The sequence below is a fragment of the Aphidius gifuensis genome, linkage group LG3 (assembly GCF_014905175.1).
Source record: "Aphidius gifuensis isolate YNYX2018 linkage group LG3, ASM1490517v1, whole genome shotgun sequence".
NCBI classification, from domain to species: domain Eukaryota; kingdom Metazoa; phylum Arthropoda; class Insecta; order Hymenoptera; family Braconidae; genus Aphidius; species Aphidius gifuensis.
The window spans coordinates 26,770,727-26,792,778 of NC_057790.1; the positions used below are offsets into that span (position 1 = coordinate 26,770,727).

General features: G+C 25.4%; 7 protein-coding genes across 7 annotated transcripts; 5 read left to right on the forward strand and 2 right to left on the reverse strand.

The window, feature by feature from the left end:
- Positions 1-5: 5 nt before the first annotated feature.
- LOC122853369 (lysosomal aspartic protease) lies at positions 6-2,816 on the forward strand. Its single transcript, XM_044153804.1, has 7 exons — positions 6-484; positions 896-1,143; positions 1,461-1,579; positions 1,660-1,859; positions 1,930-2,052; positions 2,124-2,364; positions 2,432-2,816. Exons 1-7 carry the CDS (start codon positions 423-425, stop codon positions 2,591-2,593), a joined length of 1,155 nt encoding a protein of 384 aa, XP_044009739.1. The 5' UTR covers positions 6-422; the 3' UTR covers positions 2,594-2,816.
- A 51-nt stretch (positions 2,817-2,867) lies between these two features.
- Positions 2,868-4,716, forward strand: LOC122853370 (snurportin-1). Its single transcript, XM_044153805.1, has 5 exons — positions 2,868-3,425; positions 3,499-3,763; positions 3,839-4,027; positions 4,100-4,489; positions 4,581-4,716. The coding sequence occupies exons 1-5, from the start codon at positions 3,259-3,261 to the stop codon at positions 4,632-4,634; spliced, it is 1,065 nt and encodes a 354-aa protein (XP_044009740.1). The 5' UTR covers positions 2,868-3,258; the 3' UTR covers positions 4,635-4,716.
- A 175-nt stretch (positions 4,717-4,891) lies between these two features.
- Positions 4,892-6,701, reverse strand: LOC122851126 (vascular endothelial growth factor receptor 2-like). Its single transcript, XM_044150174.1, has 4 exons — positions 6,437-6,701; positions 5,755-6,364; positions 5,491-5,680; positions 4,892-5,428 (listed from the first exon to the last, which is right to left on the reverse strand). The coding sequence occupies exons 1-4, from the start codon at positions 6,699-6,701 to the stop codon at positions 4,892-4,894; spliced, it is 1,602 nt and encodes a 533-aa protein (XP_044006109.1).
- Positions 6,702-7,845: 1,144 nt separating this feature from the next.
- Positions 7,846-10,342, forward strand: LOC122853372 (pentatricopeptide repeat-containing protein 1, mitochondrial). The gene is made up of 4 exons (XM_044153807.1): positions 7,846-8,041; positions 8,302-9,671; positions 9,735-10,040; positions 10,139-10,342. The coding sequence occupies exons 2-4, from the start codon at positions 8,343-8,345 to the stop codon at positions 10,253-10,255; spliced, it is 1,752 nt and encodes a 583-aa protein (XP_044009742.1). The 5' UTR covers positions 7,846-8,041; positions 8,302-8,342; the 3' UTR covers positions 10,256-10,342.
- Positions 10,343-10,995: 653 nt separating this feature from the next.
- Positions 10,996-13,120, forward strand: LOC122853373. The gene is made up of 4 exons (XM_044153808.1): positions 10,996-11,239; positions 11,363-11,558; positions 11,676-12,121; positions 12,211-13,120. Exons 1-4 carry the CDS (start codon positions 11,162-11,164, stop codon positions 12,889-12,891), a joined length of 1,401 nt encoding a protein of 466 aa, XP_044009743.1. The 5' UTR covers positions 10,996-11,161; the 3' UTR covers positions 12,892-13,120.
- A 4,258-nt stretch (positions 13,121-17,378) lies between these two features.
- Positions 17,379-19,125, forward strand: LOC122853374 (ovarian-specific serine/threonine-protein kinase Lok-like). Its single transcript, XM_044153809.1, has 2 exons — positions 17,379-17,649; positions 17,792-19,125. The coding sequence occupies exons 1-2, from the start codon at positions 17,403-17,405 to the stop codon at positions 18,796-18,798; spliced, it is 1,254 nt and encodes a 417-aa protein (XP_044009744.1). The 5' UTR covers positions 17,379-17,402; the 3' UTR covers positions 18,799-19,125.
- Positions 19,126-19,920: 795 nt separating this feature from the next.
- On the reverse strand, positions 19,921-21,892 carry LOC122853375. The gene is made up of 5 exons (XM_044153811.1): positions 21,513-21,892; positions 21,236-21,447; positions 20,781-21,157; positions 20,530-20,707; positions 19,921-20,456 (listed from the first exon to the last, which is right to left on the reverse strand). The coding sequence occupies exons 1-5, from the start codon at positions 21,643-21,645 to the stop codon at positions 20,343-20,345; spliced, it is 1,014 nt and encodes a 337-aa protein (XP_044009746.1). The 5' UTR covers positions 21,646-21,892; the 3' UTR covers positions 19,921-20,342.
- Positions 21,893-22,052: the final 160 nt, after the last annotated feature.

The window sequence follows — 22,052 nt, forward strand, 5'->3', positions numbered from 1 at the left end:
AGTTTGATAAGTAAAGTGACTGTTGGGGTAGCAAAGTCCATGTCAATGTCATTGTGCATTTTAGTGCATTTAAAAATAATTAAAAACAATAATATCAAATTAATTTTTTTAATATAAAATTATGTTATTGGCTTTTGAAGGGTCACGTGATGCACCGGCAATGATTCAACAAAAAAAAAATATTTGAGTCAGCTGATGTCGATTGGGAGTTTGGATTCTCTCTCAGCTCTCTCTCCTCTCTTTGGCAACCATCACAAATAAAAAATAAAAAATACTTAAAAATTAACTGATCATCATTGTCAGGATTGTCAGTCTGTTAACTGACACTTGAGCATCATCAAACAATCAATTTTTTAATTTTAAATTCAACGAAATCATTAACAAGTTTTTTGATTTTTAATTATTTAATATTTTTAATAAAAATGCTTCGTGCATTTTTATGGCTTGGTCTTTTTGTAGCATTGGGCTCATCAGAATTACTGAGGTAATATAATTAATCAAATTAAAAATATTAATTTTCAATAAATTATTTTGTTTTTATAATTTTCTTTGTTTCTTTCGATTTATATTTTTGTTTCTATATTTTTTTTTCAAAATTTCATTTTATTTTTTACTTTTATTTATTTATCTAATTATTTATTTATTTATTTTTTTATTTTAGCTATTATTTATATTTTTACGAATTAATCTCAATTCATTTTTTATTTTGATAATTAAAAATAAATTTGTTAAATATATAACAAATTGCGTCGTATTTTATTTTTTTTAAATGTTTATTTTTAACTAATTTTGAATAAACATGAATAATTAATTAATATGTTATATATTTTATATCAATTGACATATTGATCTGTTGTTTTAAAAATTTAATTATTTATTGATTGTCCAATTTTAGAGTACCAGTCTACAAAACAAAAACAGTACGTCAACATTTTCGTGAAGTTGATACTGAAGTACAACTTGTACGTTTAAGATATGGACAATCTGATGCACCAGAACCATTATCAAATTACATGGATGCACAATATTATGGTGTAATATCAATTGGTAATCCACCACAAGAATTCAGTGTTATTTTTGATACTGGATCATCAAATCTTTGGGTACCATCAAAACAATGCCACTACACAAACATTGCTTGCTGTAAGTTTCCAAAACATATTCATATTTTATTTAAAAATTTAAAAATAACTATCCAATAAAATAAATAAAAAATAAATTTAAAATACAACAATAACAAAATAAACAACACTAAAGACATTTAAATTTTTCATTCATTTTTTCAACAATCATTTATTTATTATAAATATTTAAAAAATATAGTTTATCAATTTATCTACATGAAAATGTTTAATTAACAAGTCTTTAATTATTTATAAAAAAAATATTATAAATAAATTAATATATTAATTATATTTTTATTAATTTATAAATTTTTTTTTTAATTATAAACTTTACAGTGCTCCATAAAAAATACGACAGTAAAAAATCATCATCATACAAAAAAAATGGTACTGAATTTGCAATTCAATATGGATCCGGTAGTTTATCTGGATACTTATCAACAGACACAATGAATGTATGTATGATAAAAAAAATTTAGCCAACAATTGTAAATGTTGTGAATGAAAATATAATGTTTTTTGTTTTTTAAATTAGATGGCTGGTGTTGATATTCCAGATCAAACATTTGCCGAGGCAATGAGTGAGCCTGGTCTAGCATTTGTTGCTGCTAAATTTGATGGTATATTAGGCATGGCATATCCAAGAATAGCTGTTGATGGTGTCAAGCCACCATTTGTCAACATGTACGATCAAGGATTAATATCAAAAAAGATATTTAGTTTTTATTTAAACCGGTAAGAAGTCATGAAGAATCATAATTTAAATTTCGAAATTATTGATAATTTATGTTGTATTTAATTTCAGTGATCCAACATCAAAATTCGGTGGTGAAATGCTTCTTGGTGGTTCTGATCCTGATCATTACACCGGTGATTTTACCTATGTTCCTGTTGATCGTCAAGCATACTGGCAATTCAAGATGGACAAGTAAATATTACTCTGTTGTTAATTTTGTTTTTTGATATAATTTAATAATAAAAAATAATTAACTTTAACAGAATTGATGTTGGCAATGAGACATTCTGTGAAAATGGATGTGAAGCCATTGCTGATACTGGTACCTCTCTCATTGCTGGTCCAGTTAAAGCTATTGAAGCTATCAACAAAGCAATTGGTGCAACACCAATAATGGCTGGTGAAGCTATGGTTAGCTGTGATTTAATTCCACAATTGCCAACAATTGATTTTGTCATTGGTGGTAAATCATTTTCACTGGCTGGCAATGATTATGTTCTCAAGGTAAATATACTACTAAAATTTATTATAATTGCTAATTACAATTTTAATAATTTCGATTTATTTGTAGGTAACACAATTTGGAAAAACAATTTGTTTATCTGGTTTTATGGGCATTGATATACCACCACCAAATGGACCACTATGGATTCTTGGTGATGTTTTTATTGGACGTTATTATACTGAATTTGATATGGAAAATAATCGTATTGGTTTTGCAATTGCCAAGTAAATTTTAATTTTACTTTTTTATCATAAATGATAAATTTTTTTTTCATGACTTTAAATTAAATTTCTTTTAATTAATATTATATCATATACTCAGTGTTATTATTATTAAATTTATGGATTTTTCAGTGACCTATTTTTTAATTTTTCTTTTGATTATAACAATTTATAAAATAATATTAATATCATATGTAATTTCAATAAATCTTATTTGATAAAATTTATAATTATTTTTTGTTGTTTTTATTGTATTTTTTTTTTTGTTTGACCTCATTTGGTACGAGCTCCAGTTTTCCAGAATTTTCCCAGGCTGACCTTATTAAAATAGGAGCAAGTGGGAAGTGGGAACAAGTTGTTTGCTGATGTCAGTCCCAGTCAGTTCACAGAGTTCACAGAATTGCAGCTGTCTGTCAGTTGCTATCCACACACAAATTGATCGTGTCATCAGCTATTCTAGTCTTGGTTAATTTTTAATTTTAATGTTTCTCTTTGTCCAAGTTTGTTGATTAATCTGTTGATTGTTTATAATTATCAAACAAATAGTATTAAAAGTTGATAAATATTTCATTGTAAAATTGCAAGGTTATGCTGTTTACTTGCTGTCAAATAATCAAAACAAAATAACAAGTTTTTTTAACAAATAAAACATTTTAATTGAAAAATAATAAAATGACAACTGATAATAGTGTATTATTTAATCTAGATGATATTAAAAAAAATGTCAGATCAGTATTTTATAAAAAACCAATAAAAAAAGATAATTTTAATTTAAATGTTGATAATATTGAGACACCACAATCAATAAGAAGACAACGTTTATTACAACATCAAAAAGAGTAAGTAAAATATCACAATTAATTACTAATTAGTAATAATAATTAAATAATAATAATTATAAAATTTTTGTAGAAAAAGAAATGAAGCATTTGATGCTCATCGTGTTATATTGGAGGAAGCATTACAATCTGATGTTGAAGATGTTGAAGATATTGATGAAGAGGAGCCAATGGAAGTACAATTGCCAAAAAAACATGGTAGTAGAAGAAAGAAAAAATTTTATGCAAATAAATTAATGATGTCAGAGTGGATGCTTGAAGTACCAGATGATTTTATGGATCGTTGGTCAATGATGCCTTGTCCAAAAGGAAGAAGAAATTTACTTGTTGCTTCAAAGGTTTGTTTAACTTTTGATTTATAAATTTTTTATCATGATCAAAGCCATGATTAATCATGTAAATTAATTCAACAGGGAAGAACAGAGGCATACAGTAGACGTGGTGATAAATTATGTGAATTTAATTCAGCTTTACCTGGTGGTAATGGACAAGAACAAAATAGAAGATGTACATTGTTGGATTGCATATGGGTTGCAAAAGATAAAACATACTATGTTCTTGATGTTTTAGCTTGGTCAAATCAACCACTGCTAAATTGTGATGTAATTATTTCATTTATAATTAACATTTTCATGTTGATCAATTTAAATTTCTATTTTTTCGATTTATTTCAGGCTGAATTTCGTCATTTTTGGCTGAGATCAAAACTAAATGAATCAACAGAACTCAAAGAAAATAATACAAGTCAAAATAAATATTCAATTTTGTCATTACCAAGTATATCATGTGATGATGACGTGAGTGATTTTTTACAATCAATAACATCACTGCCACCACTTGATGGTTTATTATTTCATCATCGTGATGCTGAGTATATGAGTGGTACAACACCACTTGTTACTTGGCTCAAGCCGTTTATGTTACCCGAAGTATTGGGTATATTTGTTCCATCACCACTTGATGAAAAACCAGAAGGTTATATTGATTTTAAAAGTCATATTTTGGATAAAAATAAAAATAAAAACAAGACGTATCATGATGATAGTGGACATGCTGAACAACTGGTTAGTTTATTATGATTTATCAGATAATAATTATTTTATTTAAAGTTTATTATGGCTATTAAAATTATTTGTATGGGTTTTTTTTTTCTAGATGGATGTTGTTGCCAATGGAGATGATAATGATGACACAATTTTAGCTGACTGATTTTAATTTAATTTTAATAATATATGTATATATATTTATCTTGAAACAAATAAAGTATCTAGATGTCAAAATTATTCTTTCTTTTAATTAAAAAGAAATATAAAAATTTGATGATTTTGTGACTGTTGACAACTCATTGGTTTTTTTACTAAAAATAACATCAGAATCACCATTTTTATATGTTGCTTTGAAAAATAATATAACGTAATATCTTAATCAAAATCAATTTTCAAATTTAATAATATAATTTTTTTGTTTTATTCCAATGCTTGATCTTGTGAAGATTTAATCATCAAATTATTGTGCTTTGTATCATTACAATAATCAACATATGGTGAGTTTAAATCAATAAAATACCTTTGAACTTGTTCATCAAGAAAATCACCAATCATATCAGCAAGCTCAGTAAATGTTGGTCTGAGTGTTGGATTTTCTAGCCAACATTTAAACATAATATTATAAATTTCATCTGTAGCATATTCTGGTTTTTCCATTCGATAGCCTTGTTGTACTTTTAATACACATTCTTTAAGTTCCATTCCTGGATATGGTGTTTTACCAAGTGAAAAAAATTCCCAAAGCATTATACCAAATGACCAGACGTCTGATTGAGTTGTGAATATTTCATCTTTTAGAGAATCAATGGCAAGCCATTTTATTGGAAGTGGAGCATCATCTTTCTTTACATAAAAATCATGATTCTCCATATTTTTTGCTAGACCAAAACTTGAAATTTTAACAACATTATTCTTAGCAAGAAGTATATTTCGTGCAGCCAAGTCACCATGTAGTATCTGAAAATTAATTTATTATTATAATATTAATTATTAGCAGTGTTGATAATAAAATAAATTACATTTTTCTGGCCAAGATATTTCATTCCTTGGGCAATTTGGAATGCCCACACGAGTAAATTTTCAGTACGAATTGTCTTTAAATCTTTTTTATAATCACCAATGTATTTTGAATGGCGAACAGATTGTTTTACGTTGCTGATGAGAGCAATATTATCAGCTGACATGTCTTGTTCAATTAATAAATTGAAACTAAAATTACAAGAAAATAAACAACATTTTATATTTAATTTAATTAGATATATAATTCTAATTCTGTTACTCACTTATTATTGGCTTGAAAGTTTGTAAATTGTTTCAAAATTTCAGAGCTAGATGAGATGTTAAATTTACCAGTTGATGGATCAATTTGATTGATAAATTTATGCCTCCGTTTAATTAAATAATCACGTAAATTACCAAAAGGACAATACTCAAATATAACATGTAGTTCACGTTTGGCAATATTATCAGTACAAGCACCAAGTAGATCAACAACATTCACATGTTTACCAAGATACATTAAAATGTTCAATTCATTTGCAAGTGCTTGTATGTTTGTCATTTCAATTGATTTTTTAACAACTTTAACAGCAACTTTTGTTTTTGATTTATCATCACCACAAATACCTCGTGCTTTTGCTTTCATTACAACTCCAAATTCACCAGTTCCCAATCGTTTGCCAAGTTTTAATTTATCACATGAAAATTCCCATTTTTCATCATACTGTAGTAAATCTGATCGATCATTTACTCTCAATTCTGGATGCAACAATGCACTTTTTTTGAAAAACATCAAGAAACCTTCTTTCAATTTTTTTCGAATTTTTCTTTCTCTTCGTAATTTTAAAAATATATAAATCAAGATAATTGCTTCGATCACTAATAATAATACAGCTATACTTATTTTAATTCTCGAATGTTTTATTTCATTTATTATTATTATTTTTTGATGAGTTTGACAAAAACCCAGACGGTTTTTAGCTTTGCATGAATATGTATCATTATATGTTGCAAATAAACTTACAATGTGTAATTCTTGATTATTATTTGTGAATTTGTATTGCGAACTGTCATTACCAGTTGTATTTATTTGGACATTATTTTTCCACCAGGTTATTTCTGGCTCAGGCCAACCTTTAACGTAGCATTGAAGCACTATTTTTTCTACATCATCAGATTTATAAAGAGTTTCACGCTTGTTCAGATTTGTATAAGTAAAATTTGGTTTCATTAGTTCATGAACATTCAACTTGTAATGTTTCTGTACCGGTTCACCATCTTTCGTTTTTGCAGTGCATTGATATATCCTTTCATCTGATTTTTTAACTGGATTTATTGAAATCGTTAATTGATATGAAAGATTCGTTTCATGTTTATGCGATTTAAATCTTATACGTGAATCATCTAATGATATGTTAGTTTGGTCAGCTATCCATCTAATATTATTCTCTGATAAAAACTCTTTTGATACAGAACAATTTAATTTAAATAAATCACCAACTGTCACATTTTCCTTTAGAGGAGTGATTTTAAATATACTGGACACACCTTTAAAACAATATATGATTCATATTTTTGTCGTATACATATATTTTAACTTGAAAAAAATAAATAATTGAGTGTTATTTACCAGTTGAAGATATTGAAGTACCTTGGTGATTCTGAGCTTTACATTTCGTACCTCCGTTTGATATTGTCAACAATATAATAATCAAAAAATACATTTGAACTGTAATTTATAAATAAAAAAAATTTAATAAATTATTTTATTAAATAAAATAATATTTGACAGTTATTAGAGTCGTGAATCAATAAAATAATACAAGAGAAATGGTCAAGTTTATTTTGCAACAGGAAAATCATTATCAAGTCATGAATCATAATTATTAAATTCACAATAAAAATAAGGATTTTATGTAAATATATATTTATCAGCTAATATAAAGTCATAAGATAAAAATAATTTATAAATTTTGCTTTGATTAAATGATGAGTAATGACTTGACAAATATATTAACAACAATTTCCTTGTACAGTGAAACACAATGAAAAATTTGATAAAACAAACTTTAATTAAATAAATAATAAATAATAAACAAATTTATGTAAAAAACCATTTTTATAAAACCTTTTTAAATTGCAAAAACAACTTTCAAGGCAAGAAAATAATATGTTTTCATATATAGTATTATCAATAAATAATAATATATAATTGTCATAATGTAAATTAAATAATTTTAATTTTTTATGTTGTTTTTATTCTCAATTGGACAAGTGATCCTGCGGATTACTCTTTTTTCTCCGACAATTATTTAAAGCGATTTAAACGAGCAAACGGATGCAGCGTTTTGCGGCGATATTCGGAATTCAAATCAGAAAAAAAGAGAGAGAGAGAGAGGAGAGAAAGCAAGAGAGAGCTGTCAAGTATTTCAACAAAAATAAAAATAACAATATTGTTTTGATTGTTATTAAATTTATGGTACACTAATTATCGAAATAAACAAGACAAACAATAATTTAATTGTCAAAAAATTATTTAAATTAGACAAGAGTTTATAATTTATAATTAAGGTAAAATTTTTTTAAATAATCTAATATAATAATTATTTTATATCATTTACTACACGTGATATAACCTCAATAAAAATAAACAAAAATAATTGTGTTTTAGTTATCAACAAATAATATTAATTAATAACTGAATTGTCGATTAAAAGTACTTGAAAAATTGACATTAATTTTACTTAATAATAATTTCGACGTCGAAATAATTTCATGACAACATTGAATGATTGACAGTAATTTTAAATTGAATTATAATTTATTTTCAGCATCACCTGGATTGACAAAAGGCACCATCAAAACATCAACAATGTTGTTGGCTAGATTATCCATGTTGAGCACTCGCCTGCATGCTCCAATAATCCACCAAAATGTCAAAATAATAAATCAATTTTTGTATGTTAAAAAACCAGTTCAAATATCAAACTACACAACTGGACTTGAGCCAAAAAATCCAGATGTTTTTGGTGATTTAGCTGGTAATAAATTTGAACAAATTGAACTTGATGATGATGAGCAAGAACTTGAAAAGTTTGAAACAAATGAACACTGTGTACCAAAAAGACTAAAACCAAGACCATCACAATATGCAAAAATGATTGAACAACATCGTAACAAAGGTGACATGTCATCAGCAATGAAAGTATTGGATCTTGTAAAAGAAAATCGTGACAAGCCAACCTATCACATGTACAATCTTTTATTAAAAGGTTGGGCTGATCAAGGAGACATACGTATGTGTTTAAAATTACTATCAATTATGAAAAAAAAACAGCTTAAAAAAAGTGGTGCAACATATACAAGTGTCTTGAATGCTTGTTCAAATTCAAACAATCGTGAAAAAGCCTTGGAAACACTTGCAAATATTCGTCTTGAATTAATTCAAAATGTTGCAAAATTAGAAGAAGCCCATTATAATGTTATGATTAAAGCTTATGGTAAACATAATTGTCTTGAAGAAGCATTTTTACTTGTTGATGAAATGGTTGATAAAAAAATGAAAATAAGTGAAATTACATTTAATTCAATGATGTATGCAGCAATAAGTGATGGAGCAAATGGTTTACGTTATGTATTAAGAGTTTGGCATTTGATGCAAAGATGGAGAATAAAACCATCAATATCAACATATAATTTATTATTACGTGCAATAAGAGATACTAAACTTGGTGATTTAAAAGTCAATGATTTATTACTTGAACATAATGAACGTTCAAGAATATTATGGAGTGATTGTTTAACACCAGATTTATTGGCAAATCCACCAGTTGTCTCTAGCTTGGTTGATGGTTTAATCAAGAAAAATTATATCATGGAATCAGCACCAGCTGTTGGTGATACAGCATTATCTGTTATTGAAAATGGTAGTAATACGAATATTGAATTAGAAGCAATACATGAGAAAAATAAATTGATATTATTTGGTGGTTTTAGTGGCTTTATTGAACGAATGAACAAAGATAATGTTACACCTGATGCTAAGACATTAACATTGATGTTGAATTGTGCACCTGAATCATTGGCCATTGAAAATAATCTCATTGAAATTGCTAGGTTTAATAAAATTAATTTGGACATTGACTTTTTTAATATGTTAATTAAAAAAAGAAGTTTTAGAAGAGATTATAAAAATGCTAAGGTAAAATTTTGATGATAAATTGGTTAATTATTTGTTTGAGTTTATTGTTGAATTTATTTGCAGGAAGTTTTAAATGATATTCAAAGGATTGGTGTACATCCTGATGTTATAACTTGGGGTGTTCTTGCATTGGGATGTCAGTCACATGAAGATGCACTTGCACTTCTTGAAGGAATGGATGCAACTGGACACACATTGAATACTGTCATTGCTGGTGCATTGATTGGTAATGCTTGTTCTACTAATCAGTATAAATATATTCTTGATATTATGAGAATAATGAAGGAAGAAAAAGTTGCACCCAGTAAACATTTATACAAAATTATTGACAAGTTTATCAATAGAGTTGAAAATAGTTTAGTTGAAAAGGTAAATTGATGGTTTTTTTTTTTTTTTCTGTTAAATTTTTTTGTAATAATTGGTATTAATTTATTATAAATATTTTAAATTGTTTTTTTTAATTACAGAAAAAGAAAATTAGTCGAGAGAAACTCCAACGATTTAAAGAGAATATTGAATTATTCAAAAAAGACTATGAAAAATGGAAAAAAAATTTTGACAATTATACAGAAAAAACCCATTGATTGATGATTTACTTGAAATTGAAATTATTGTTTATTTATATTTAAATGTGTAAAATAAAATTGAATAATAAAACAAATTTTTATGAATTTATTATTGATTTATTTTTAATAGTTTAAAAAAATTAAAGTTAAACGATTTTTCATCATTTCTTGAATTTTCTCCGGCACTTTCTCCAATTTTTCTCCATCAATTGATGATTTTGGAATCATGGATTTGGTTTTCCAAAATCATTAATTCTCAAGTTTTGTTTAAAAATAATTAGTATTAATATTTTTAAAGTTTAGAAAATATTTTTTGATTATTAAAAACAAATTAAAAATAGCAAACGGGAAAAATATTTTAAAATTTAAAAAAATCACAATTTTATTTACATTCATGCAATAAGTGGAAGTTAAAATTAAATGAAAAAAGCAATGTAAAATTATAAAATGTAGTCAACTTATTTTCGGTCCATTTTTAAATTTATTTTTTATTTATTTTTAATAATTTTAGAAATATAAATTTTTTAAATTTATTAAATAATGAAGCATCTCTCCGATAATTTTTAATTAAAGAATAATAATACTCCGTTCAACACCTGTTCTGGGCTCTGACGATGAATATTATTATTCACAAATGAAAGTGCATAAGTGTGTAGTATATGGTATGAAAACTCGTGAGTCGTGACCCTCGTGGCCCCTGGTTTTTTAAATTTATTTGAACACGAGTCAGTAGTCAGTACACACGTGGTTGAAGTTGAATTAGCAAAATTGTTTAAATAATAATTGCACGTGGGAATTAACTTCGGGGTAATTAACAATTACATTAAATATCATTCCTATTCCATTTACGTGCATCAAAAAATAACACGGTACGAAGTTCAATTAATTTTATATTTTGCAATAAAAAATAAATAAGACAACCTCATGGAGATTGATATGGAGACTGATACAAGTCAGCCGGTTGAAAAGTTGGAAAAACAAACTTTAAATGTCAAGGAAAATGTAAGTTTTATAATATTATATCAAACGAATTATATAGTTAATTAATTGGAGAATTTTTAGCTGCTGTAATTGTTTATTGTTATAATTAAATTAAATAATAATAAATTAATTTATTTGTCATAGGTAACCTCACTTCCAAGCAGAATTATAAATCTTGATGATGTGATAACAAAAAAGATGATTGAAGATGCTGAAAAAGTTTCTAATGATTGGTTAATGAATTTTGTAAGGGGTGGGAAAGACTTAAAAGTACCGCTGCATAGAGAACTTATGATTGAGATGCATTCACTATTTTATAAACGGCCACAACTCAAAAAAAGTAAGAAAATATAACAACAGACTAATATTTTTGATGATGAAAATAAAATTTTGTATCATCATCATTTTATTATTATTAAAAATATACTAATGATAACATAATTAATTTATTTTTCAGTATGCAAAAATATGGATAGTGAACTTGTTGTTTCATGCTTTACTAAGTATAACTTTCAGGCGTCGCATGCATATGTACCACCTAAGTATAATCATTTGAAAGATTTCGGTGATTTAAAATATATAATTCAATCCTTTGGATATAATTTAACGTGCCTTGATGTAACACAATTTACTTTTTCTCAAATAATGCCATTGATTAATACCAACTGTCCAAGTCTTAAGCAACTTGATGTAGCATTTAAAGAAATAAAAGATAAGCATTTTGAAAATGTTTTTTCTAATATGCATAAACTTGAAGATCTATCGGTTATGTGGCAATGTGAAAAGTCAACGCTGCCAATGACTTTGGTCAAGTCATTAGAACAAATTGGTGGAACCTTGAAACGGTTACATTTTTCACGTTACATGAATGAAGCTACCTTCTTACCAGATTCATTGGCTCTGGTAAGTTCAATAAATTTTTAATAAATATTATTATACATGTAGAATAAAAAAAATTTAATTTGATTTTTAATTAATTATTCAATTTTCAGGTACTTCCTCGACTAATCGCTTTAGAAGATTTAAATATATATAATTTTCATCTAAGTGCACCATTGGTCCAGTCGATAGGTGAAACTAACAATTTAAAGTTTCTAGTCTTTATACCACCGACTAAATGTCCAATTATTAATGAAAAAATTGATATGTATCCTATTGGAAATTTAAAAAATCTTGAAACGTTATACATTCCATGGGATCGAGATGGTACAGATGAATTTCTAATAAATCTTTGTAATAATTCAAAGAAACTGCGATCCATAGGTATAATCGGAACAAATATAACCGATGATGGTATGATCGCTCTCAATAATTTGAGTCAATTAACAGGTTTCGATTTTGGTTTAGCTAAATTGAAAAAGACTAATAATTTTATCACTGATAAATCAATTGAATGCTTATTTAATGAAAAATTGGAGACTTTAAATTTATTAAATTTCACAAAAATTTCTAACAGATCAGTGATCAAAGCTTTTGAAAATTTACCAAATTTATCATGTTTATGCGTTGAAAATACAAATGTTACTATTGAAGTTGTCGAGGAATTATCTAAATTAACAAAATTCCATAAAGAAAAACTACGTGTATATGTTTCTTTTGAAGATTGTAATGGTATTTTTAAATCATTAATGGAATCACATAATGTAGAATTTGTGTCTACATCTAAGGGCTAATCAATTATTTATATCTCTGGATCATAACTTAAAACTACTTGACTTTTGTTTGTTAAAAAAAACGTGTGGTGCTTTCTTGTCATATAATAAGAAAAAATCGAAATTCAATTGAATTAACTACTAGCTTATAATATGACTATTGTATTGATCCCTATATAACAGATTATATAGCCAATAAATATTGTAATAATAATTTAATAAAAAATAAATAATATGTTCTAAATTCTAATAATGCCTTTTCATTGATCAATCATTTCGGGGCCCAATACAAAATATATACTCATTAATAAATTTAAAAAAATGCATCATCATTATTATTAAATAAATTTCTAAAATCATGTAAACGCAAACATAAAATCATTTTCTAAACAATAATTATTTTTTTTATAGATAAAATTTTATATTTTTTCTCTGATAAAAGAGAAAAAATTTTTATCCATTTTTTAAATTACCAAGTACACATGATTTTTCATTACATAATTATCATGAAAATATTTATTAACAAAATAATCAATTGCTTATTGTCAGTCAAACATTTAAATATTTAATTTTATTAATGTCAATAAATGGTGTTTATTATTTTTGGCAAATCTACTTTGTAAGTAGTTGATTAATATTTTGTTTTACCAAAAATTTCATAATTTACAATGATAAATGATAATTATCATTATTGTCAAGGTGGACCCGGTGCAGATTTAGATCCATTTAGATCAATCAAGCTGTTCAATGTTCATGTGTGTGTTCATGGTTTAGATGAAAACTTGTGGCCACTGCATATGTAGTATACTATAGTATCACATATATAGTGGCCAGTGGTCACACTCTGGAATTTTTTTAAATCATTCAAATAGTTCATGTGACACGGAATACACAAGTCATTAGTTATTCCACACGTGGTTAAAATTCAGCTAGCAATTGTTGACCAAGTAAGGCTACATACCACTTGGAAATTAACTTTGTGTATATAATACCATTTTATTCACGTGCAAAATATATTGCTTTATATTTTTTTGCTAATTTATTTACGTAAACACTCAGTTGAAGCTCAGTTAAATACCAAAAAACGGTATTAAAAAAGTAAGGGTTAATTAATCAAGTATTTTCCATAAAAAATTGCAAATTTATTCGAGGTTATAATAATTGATCGCGATTTTTCGTAATAAAAATAAATTAAATAATCTCAAGACTTATAAACAAGCTGAGATGGATAGACTAAGTGAAATAAAATGGCTGATTCCAGAGTTGACAAAAAAAGCTTTAAATATACGAAATGTAAGTTTTAAAATATTATACACATTATATAATCACAAAAATTATGGTCAATTAATTGCATTGTTTTTATAGCTAATGTTATTGTTTATTGTTAATTAAATTGAAAACTAATAAAGTTATTTTTTTCCTATATAGGAGACCCGGCCATTGTCAAACAGATCACTTTTACATTATGTAATAACAGAAGAGATGATAGATTATGCTAAAAAAGGTATTCAAGATTGCGATAGGCGTACTTTAGAAGGTCACAAGAAATTAAAACAACTGCATAAAAGTCTTATGTATAGGATGGATCCACTATTTCATCGTGAACCACGACTCAAAAAAAGTAAGGAATAACAACAGACTAATTTTCAATGATAAAATTAAAATTCTTTATCATTATTTTATATCCTTATTATAAATACTAATGATAATATACTTAATTTATTTTTCAGTATGCAAAGATACGTCTAGTGAGCTTGTTCTTTCATGCTTTACGAAGTATGCATGTTGGGCATCATCAGATAATGAAACACTAAATGAACTGGAATATGTAATTCAATTCTGTGGATATAATTTAACGTGTCTTGAAGTATTTGGATATTCTTTTAATTCTCAAATAATGCAATTGATTAATACCAACTGTCCAGGTCTTAAAGAACTTGGAATAAGTATTAAAGAAATAAATGATCAGGATTTTGAAAATGTTTTTTATAATATTCATAAACTTGAAAAGCTAAAGATTACATGGAAATGTGAAAAATCAACGCTGCCAATGACTTTGGTCAAGTCATTAGAAGAATTGGGGGGAACTTTAAAAGATTTATCTTTTTCATGTCATTCGAAGGGTGGTGTTTACTTACTGGATTCATTGGTTCCGGTAAGTTTAATAAAAAAAAATTGATTTAGGTTTTAATAAATTAATTTAATTATTTATTTTTTAGGTATTCCCTCGATTCATCGCTTTAGAACGTTTACGTTTATATGGTTTTCAACTGAATCAAACAGTAATTCAGTCGATAAGCGAAACAACAAGTATAACTGATCTAGAATTATCCTGTCCTCATGGTCATCCAACAATGGTGATTGAAAAAATTAATTTGTCTCCAATCGGGAATTTACAAAATCTTAAAAAATTGAATATTAGTTGGGGTTGCAGTACAGATGAATTATTAATTAAACTTGGTGATAATGCTAGAAATTTAGAAGAAATACGTATACTTGGTACAAATATAACTGATAATGGTATTTTCGCAGTCACAAAAATGAGTCAATTGAAACGGCTCGATCTTGGTTTAGACAGTTCTCCTAAAAAGATATTAGGAAAACAAAATAAGTACATCACTGATAAATCAATTGAATGTTTATTTAATGAACAATTGAGATCTTTAGATTTATCAAGTTGTCGTAAAGTTTCTAATAAATCAGTGTTTAAACTTTTTGAAAATTTACCAAATTTATCATGTTTAAGCGTCGAAAATACAAATGTTACTATTAAAATTGTCGAAGAATTATCTAAATTAACAAAATTTTATAATAAAAAACTACATGTATACGTTTCTTTTAAAGACTTCAAGGGTATTTGTAAATCATTAATGGAATCACATAATGTTGAATTTGTGTCTAATTATAAAAATTAGAAAAAAAAAAAATGGTGTTTTTTTATCATAATATGAAAAAAAAAAAAATTTAATTTAATTGATTTAATTACTAATTTAATATCAGGATTATATTAGTTCCTACATAATAAAAGCTATATAATGGACTCTGTAATGATAATTTAATAAAAGATACTAAATAATGTTCTATAATTTTAATATTTTCTTGCGATCAATGGATCTTGATTTTGTTGTTATTTAAATTCAATATAAAAAAATAGAAATGTATTTTTATAATTGAACAAAAAAATTACAAATTTATTTACATTCATGCAATAAGTATAGAAGTTAACTTATTTTTAATAACGTTAAAAATCTTTTTTTTTAATTATTAATTAAAAATTAATAATTAAAAATTAATAAAATTAATAATTAAATAATAATAAATTAAATAATAATAAATAATTAAATAATAAATTAATAATTAAAAATAATTAAAAATTAATAATTAATTATTTATTTTTTTTTTAGTCATTTACTCATTTATTAAAAATATAAATTCGAAAATTTATCATTAATCAAATAATTTAATTAAACTGAAAGAAAAAAAAAGGAGAGACAATTACAATAATTATCTAGTTGATTCCAATAAAAACTCACAAAAATTAAAAATCCTTTTTTGTCTTTATTATAAAGAAAATAATTTGAAATTAATTAATTACCGTTAATAATTATTATAATTAAATTATTTATTATTATTATTATTATTATTATTATTATTTATTTATTTATTATTTAATTTGCTCTTAAGGTTATCATATAACACATCACATACATGTATAATTTCTTATACATTAATGTTATATATCTAAGTTAACATAAAAAAATATTTCTTTTTTTAATAAATATTAATTTAAAAAACAAACAAATTTTATATTTTCTAGATTACAAGAGAATCTTTGACGTTATTATAAATAATAATAAAAAAAAAAAAAAAAATTATTTAAAAAAAATAAAAGCTTATATACAGCATGATAATACTTCAGAAATACACGTGCTGGGGCCCTGGATTTCCTGGATTTTAGTAACCTTATAATTAATGCCTTTTAACCTCCGCAACCTTCAGTCGCCTCAGTCTACTGTTTACATATCGTTGCCACTTGGACAGTAATCATCACCATAAAATAAATAAAATTATTAAATTATTATTTATAAAATGATGGACACTATGCTAATGAATGCTGGTGCAAATATTGATGACAATGATGATGAAGATCGTCAATCACATCCATTACCAGTTGAAGAGTCACAATCACAGCTATTATCATCATCATTACCATCAAATAAAATTAAACAACACACGTGGGGTATACTTTTTCCTCATATTGATTATATGGCAGCATTTCAACAGAGACAACTTGATCAAGATGATCCATATCAAAATAACAATCAACGGCCATTTGAACGACGTAGTAAGTTTCATCTTTTTATTTTATTTTATTATTATTCTACTATTCCAAAATAAAAATAACAAATATACAAACAATTGCTTGTTTTTTTTTGTTAATTATATAAATAATCATAATTATTATTATAAATTTTATTGTTTATCATAAAGGTTTGACGAAAAATGAATATAAAGCTGGACGATTGGAACATATGGATATACAGTTTAATGAAGAAAACACAAATTTAAAAAGATTACTTCAAACAAGTAAAACACACTTTATAATTAAACGTGAAAGAGTAACAAATTATAAAACAGCTGATTATGAAGGTGATTTTGTTGTTGTTATTTATGACAAAAGTTTTAATGGTACCTTTATTAATAGCAGAAAACTAATAGATAAAAAAGGCATACTCCATAATAATGATACAATAAGTATTGCCAAACCTGATAATGAAGGTAATTTTTATAATTAAATTAATTATCTATTTATTATGTAATTAGGGTTCCCATATGCAACATTTAATCAGGACATGTCCTATTATTACATAATTTAATAATATTGTATAATGATTTTATTTATTTTTTGTATTTTCAACAGTCTTCCAGTACGTGCAAACAACAAATTCAGTTTATATACCACCAGAGTTGGCTAGATATTACGTGGCTTTGAGAACTTTAGGACATGGTAGTTGTGGACCAGTTGAATTAATATATTCAAAAACTGGTTATTGTCCATTGGTATTGAAATGTATAAAAAAAAATAGCTTAGATGAGACAGCTCATCAAGATAATTTTATGAATGAAGCTAATATATTAAAAGGATTAAAACATCCAAATATTATTAAAATGGTACATGCAATAAATACACCATCTGATATTTTTATCATACTGGAATTAATGCAAGGTGGTAATTTATTTGATAGAATTAAAAACAATGGTTTATCAGAAGAATTAACGAAATTTTATTTCTATCAAATTGCAACTGCTGTTGAGTATCTTCATGATAAAAAAATTACACATCGTAATCTCAAACCAGAGAATATTTTATTACGAGACAATGATGAATATACACTTGTTAAAGTAACTGATATTGGTTTGATGAATCTGGTTAATGATGGAATGATGGTGGAAGAATTTCGTTTTGCACCATATTATGCTGCACCAGAAATATTTAAAAGACAACAGTATACAAGTCAAGGAGATGTATGGAGTTTGGGTGTTATACTGTATGTTATGTTAAGTGGCTGTTTACCATTTTTACCCTCAACAACAAAAAGTATTTCGGATGTTGTTATTGAAGGTAGTTATAATTATACACCGGATAAATTTAGAAATGTATCTGACGAAGCGAAATATTTGATTGGAAGTATGTTGAAAGTCGATCCAAATGATCGTTATACAGCTTCAAAAATTGTTGCACATTCATGGTTGAATGATAGAGAATTAATGGAAAGAATTTCAATAATTTTAGAACCATATATTAATATTAATAATAATGATAATAGTGACAATAAAAGTGCAAATGTTGATAGAGAAATTGGTAGTCTACAACGTGATGATGAATTTTTAAATGATATTCCAATGAAACGTTTACGTTTAGAATAATACATTTGCCAATAAAAAAAAATAATTTTGGAGTATTAGTTGATACAAAATTTTAATAATAATATAAACAACACCCGAGAACCATTCGTTTTGTTATTATCTTCATAAAGTATATTAATACCACTTAGCAACATTTTAATTTCAGCAATAGCACGTCCTGGATTGAGTTCTTTTGGACAAACTTTTGTACAATTAAATACTGAAAAATAATCACGCATTTTATTTAAACGTTCATGATGTTTCGTATCTCTTGAATCAATAATCCATCTGTATGCTTGAAGTAAAACAGCTGGACAAAGATATTTTTCACGAAGCCACCAGTATGTGGACATGCAAATGAACAACATCTACATAAAATACACTCATAAAGACCATCTAATTTATTTCTATATGCTGGACTTTGTAGCAATTGTTTTGTACTAACTGGTTCATTATTTTCACGTTTTAAATATGGCTCAATTTTTTTATATTGATTTAGAAAATTTGACATGTTTTTTATTGAGTTGTTTATGTTTTTAATATATTAGATCAGCTGACCTGTTGTAAAATTAAGCTTTTTAAAAATTAATTCAAGTAAAAAAAATCAGTGTTGAAATTGTGTCTAAATCTAAAGACTAATCAATTAATTATATTTCTGGATCATATCTTAAAACCACTTGATTTTTGTTTGTTGAAAAAAAATGTGTGGAGCTTTCTTGTCATATGATAAAAAGAAATTAAAATTTATTTGAGTTAACTACTAGCTTAATATCATGATTGTATTAGTTCTTGTATCGATATTATAATAATAATTTAATAAAAGATGATAAATAATGTTCTATAATTTTAATATTTACTTGCGATCAATGGATCTTAACTTGGTTGTTATTTAAATTCAATATAAATAAATAGAAAATGTATTTTTAAAATTGAACAAAAATATCAAACATTTATTAATGCAATAAGTATAGAAGTTAAAATTAAATGAATAAAACAATGTGAAATTATGAACTTCAGTTAACTTATTTTCAGTCCATTTTTATTAACGTTAAATAAATTTTTTTTTTAAATTAATTATTGATTTTTTTTTCAGTCATTTTAGAAATATAAATTCTTTAAATTTATCATAAATAAAAAGTCAAATTTTTCATACAAAAACAATATTATAAAATTAATTTTAATACCAAATTTATTATCAAAAATATAAATAAAAAAAAAAGAAACTACACATTGAATCGCTAAATTAAATTGAAAAAAAAAAGAAAAGACCAATACAATAATTCCAGTTGACTCGAAATACACAAAAAAATTAAAAATTCTTTTTTGCTTTTATTAAAAAAAATAATTTAAAAATAATTAATTACCGTTAATAAGTATTATAATTAAATTAACTTTATATATTCTCGATTACAAGAGAATCTCTGACGTTAAAATAAATAATAAGAAAAAAAAAAACAAATAAGATTATTTAAAAAAAATAAAAAGCTTATTTACAGCATGATAATTATAAATTACTCAATACAAACTGTCCCAGTATAATTAATAAAATTTCCATTTAAATTTTGCTACGATGTTGTGCTATTGGTAGACGTAAAATTTAATTGATGTAGCATCTCCAATGATTTTTGATTGAAGAACAATAATACTCTGTTCAACACCTCTGACGATGACGTCTTAATCTGTCGAAATAAAATCGACATAACATTATTTTTTTCTACTAAAAATATAAATTTTAATTAATTAAAATCTTACCCTATTATCCATAATTGTAAATGTTGGTAAAATAATTTTTTTCAACGAACAAAGACCCAGCTGTAGACCACTAACCATAAGCATTTGATTGTGTAAAATTTCGAAAAACATTTCTACATGTTCAACCTTAAATTTAGCATCATTTTTATTAATGTCATCATTGTCATCTTCAATAACACTGCAATAAAATAATTACAAATTAGTTTAACAAAACTAAACAACAATTAAAAATATAAATTAGATAAACATACGCATTCCACAGCTTGATTAAATCTTTAGTATTATTTTTAGTTGTTATTGAATCTGAAGCAGATAAACCTGGTACTCTGTATTCAAACTTCACCTCGCCCTTGTCAAGTACATCATCACCAGATGGATTAAGAACAATTGGAACAAGCCATTTTAAATCTTCCTCAGTTGCTGGTAGCTGGACAATTTGACAATCAAACATATTACCAAGAACAACATGTACAGCATTCATTCCACTTTTAGTACCACGACATAGCAATATTGGTAGTTTTATTGATTCATCATAATCAATTTCTGGTACATCAGTTCGCCATGACATCATAATACCAGTATAAATATTTTTTATTTGTTTATCTCTCATTTTTGCTGTTATTGTTATCTAAATAAATTAAAAAATAAAAATAATTATAATTGTTTGTGTGTTTAATTTGCATTATTTATCATGCTGAGTTTGTACTTTAATTGGTGGTAAATCAGAGTGACTTGGCCTTGGTGTTATCGTTTCCAAAATATTAAAATTACACTCGTAGCTAACATCATCAACTGGCAACATTGATGCAACTTCTTCCCTCAATTTTTTGGCATATTGTTTTAGCACAACTTCACTGTCTTGCTGAAGACCAAATAATGATGTGACTCCCCAAATATTCCATGTTAATCCCAACAATTCTGTAACAATTTTACATACAATTATAAATTGATTAGTCATAAACAAATAAACGAAATTCAATTACCACTTAAAGATTCAGCAAAATCAAATGTATCCTCATCTTCGTTTTGTAAATTAATGTCAAAATTTTGTCGTATTTTTTGCATTGGTGCTTGACAAGTTGTTGTCCTGGTGGAATCAACGTTGGTTCTGTTCATTTTTAAAAATAAACAAATGACAACATAACCTATACCTGCTTTATTTTGTTTTTTTAATTCTAAAATGTTTTATCGAACGAAATATTCAACAGTTTATTTTATTTAACTTGTTAAAATTGTTAATAAATTAACAGGTGAATTAGATAATAACAAGATTAATGTAAAATAATTAAATAAACTTCATAGAATTGTCAAATAAATTTTGTAAACAAAAATATTCAAGTTGACTTTCAAGTATCGATAAAGCAGAAAGCCAGGAAGTGAAAAAATTAAATTTCATCTAATAAATTTAATATTTATTTATTTATAAAATAAATAAACAAACAAATTTAATAACAATTAATTGTTGTTAATAGATTTATTATTTATTTATAAGACAAATAAATAAACAACAATATTTTTTTTGC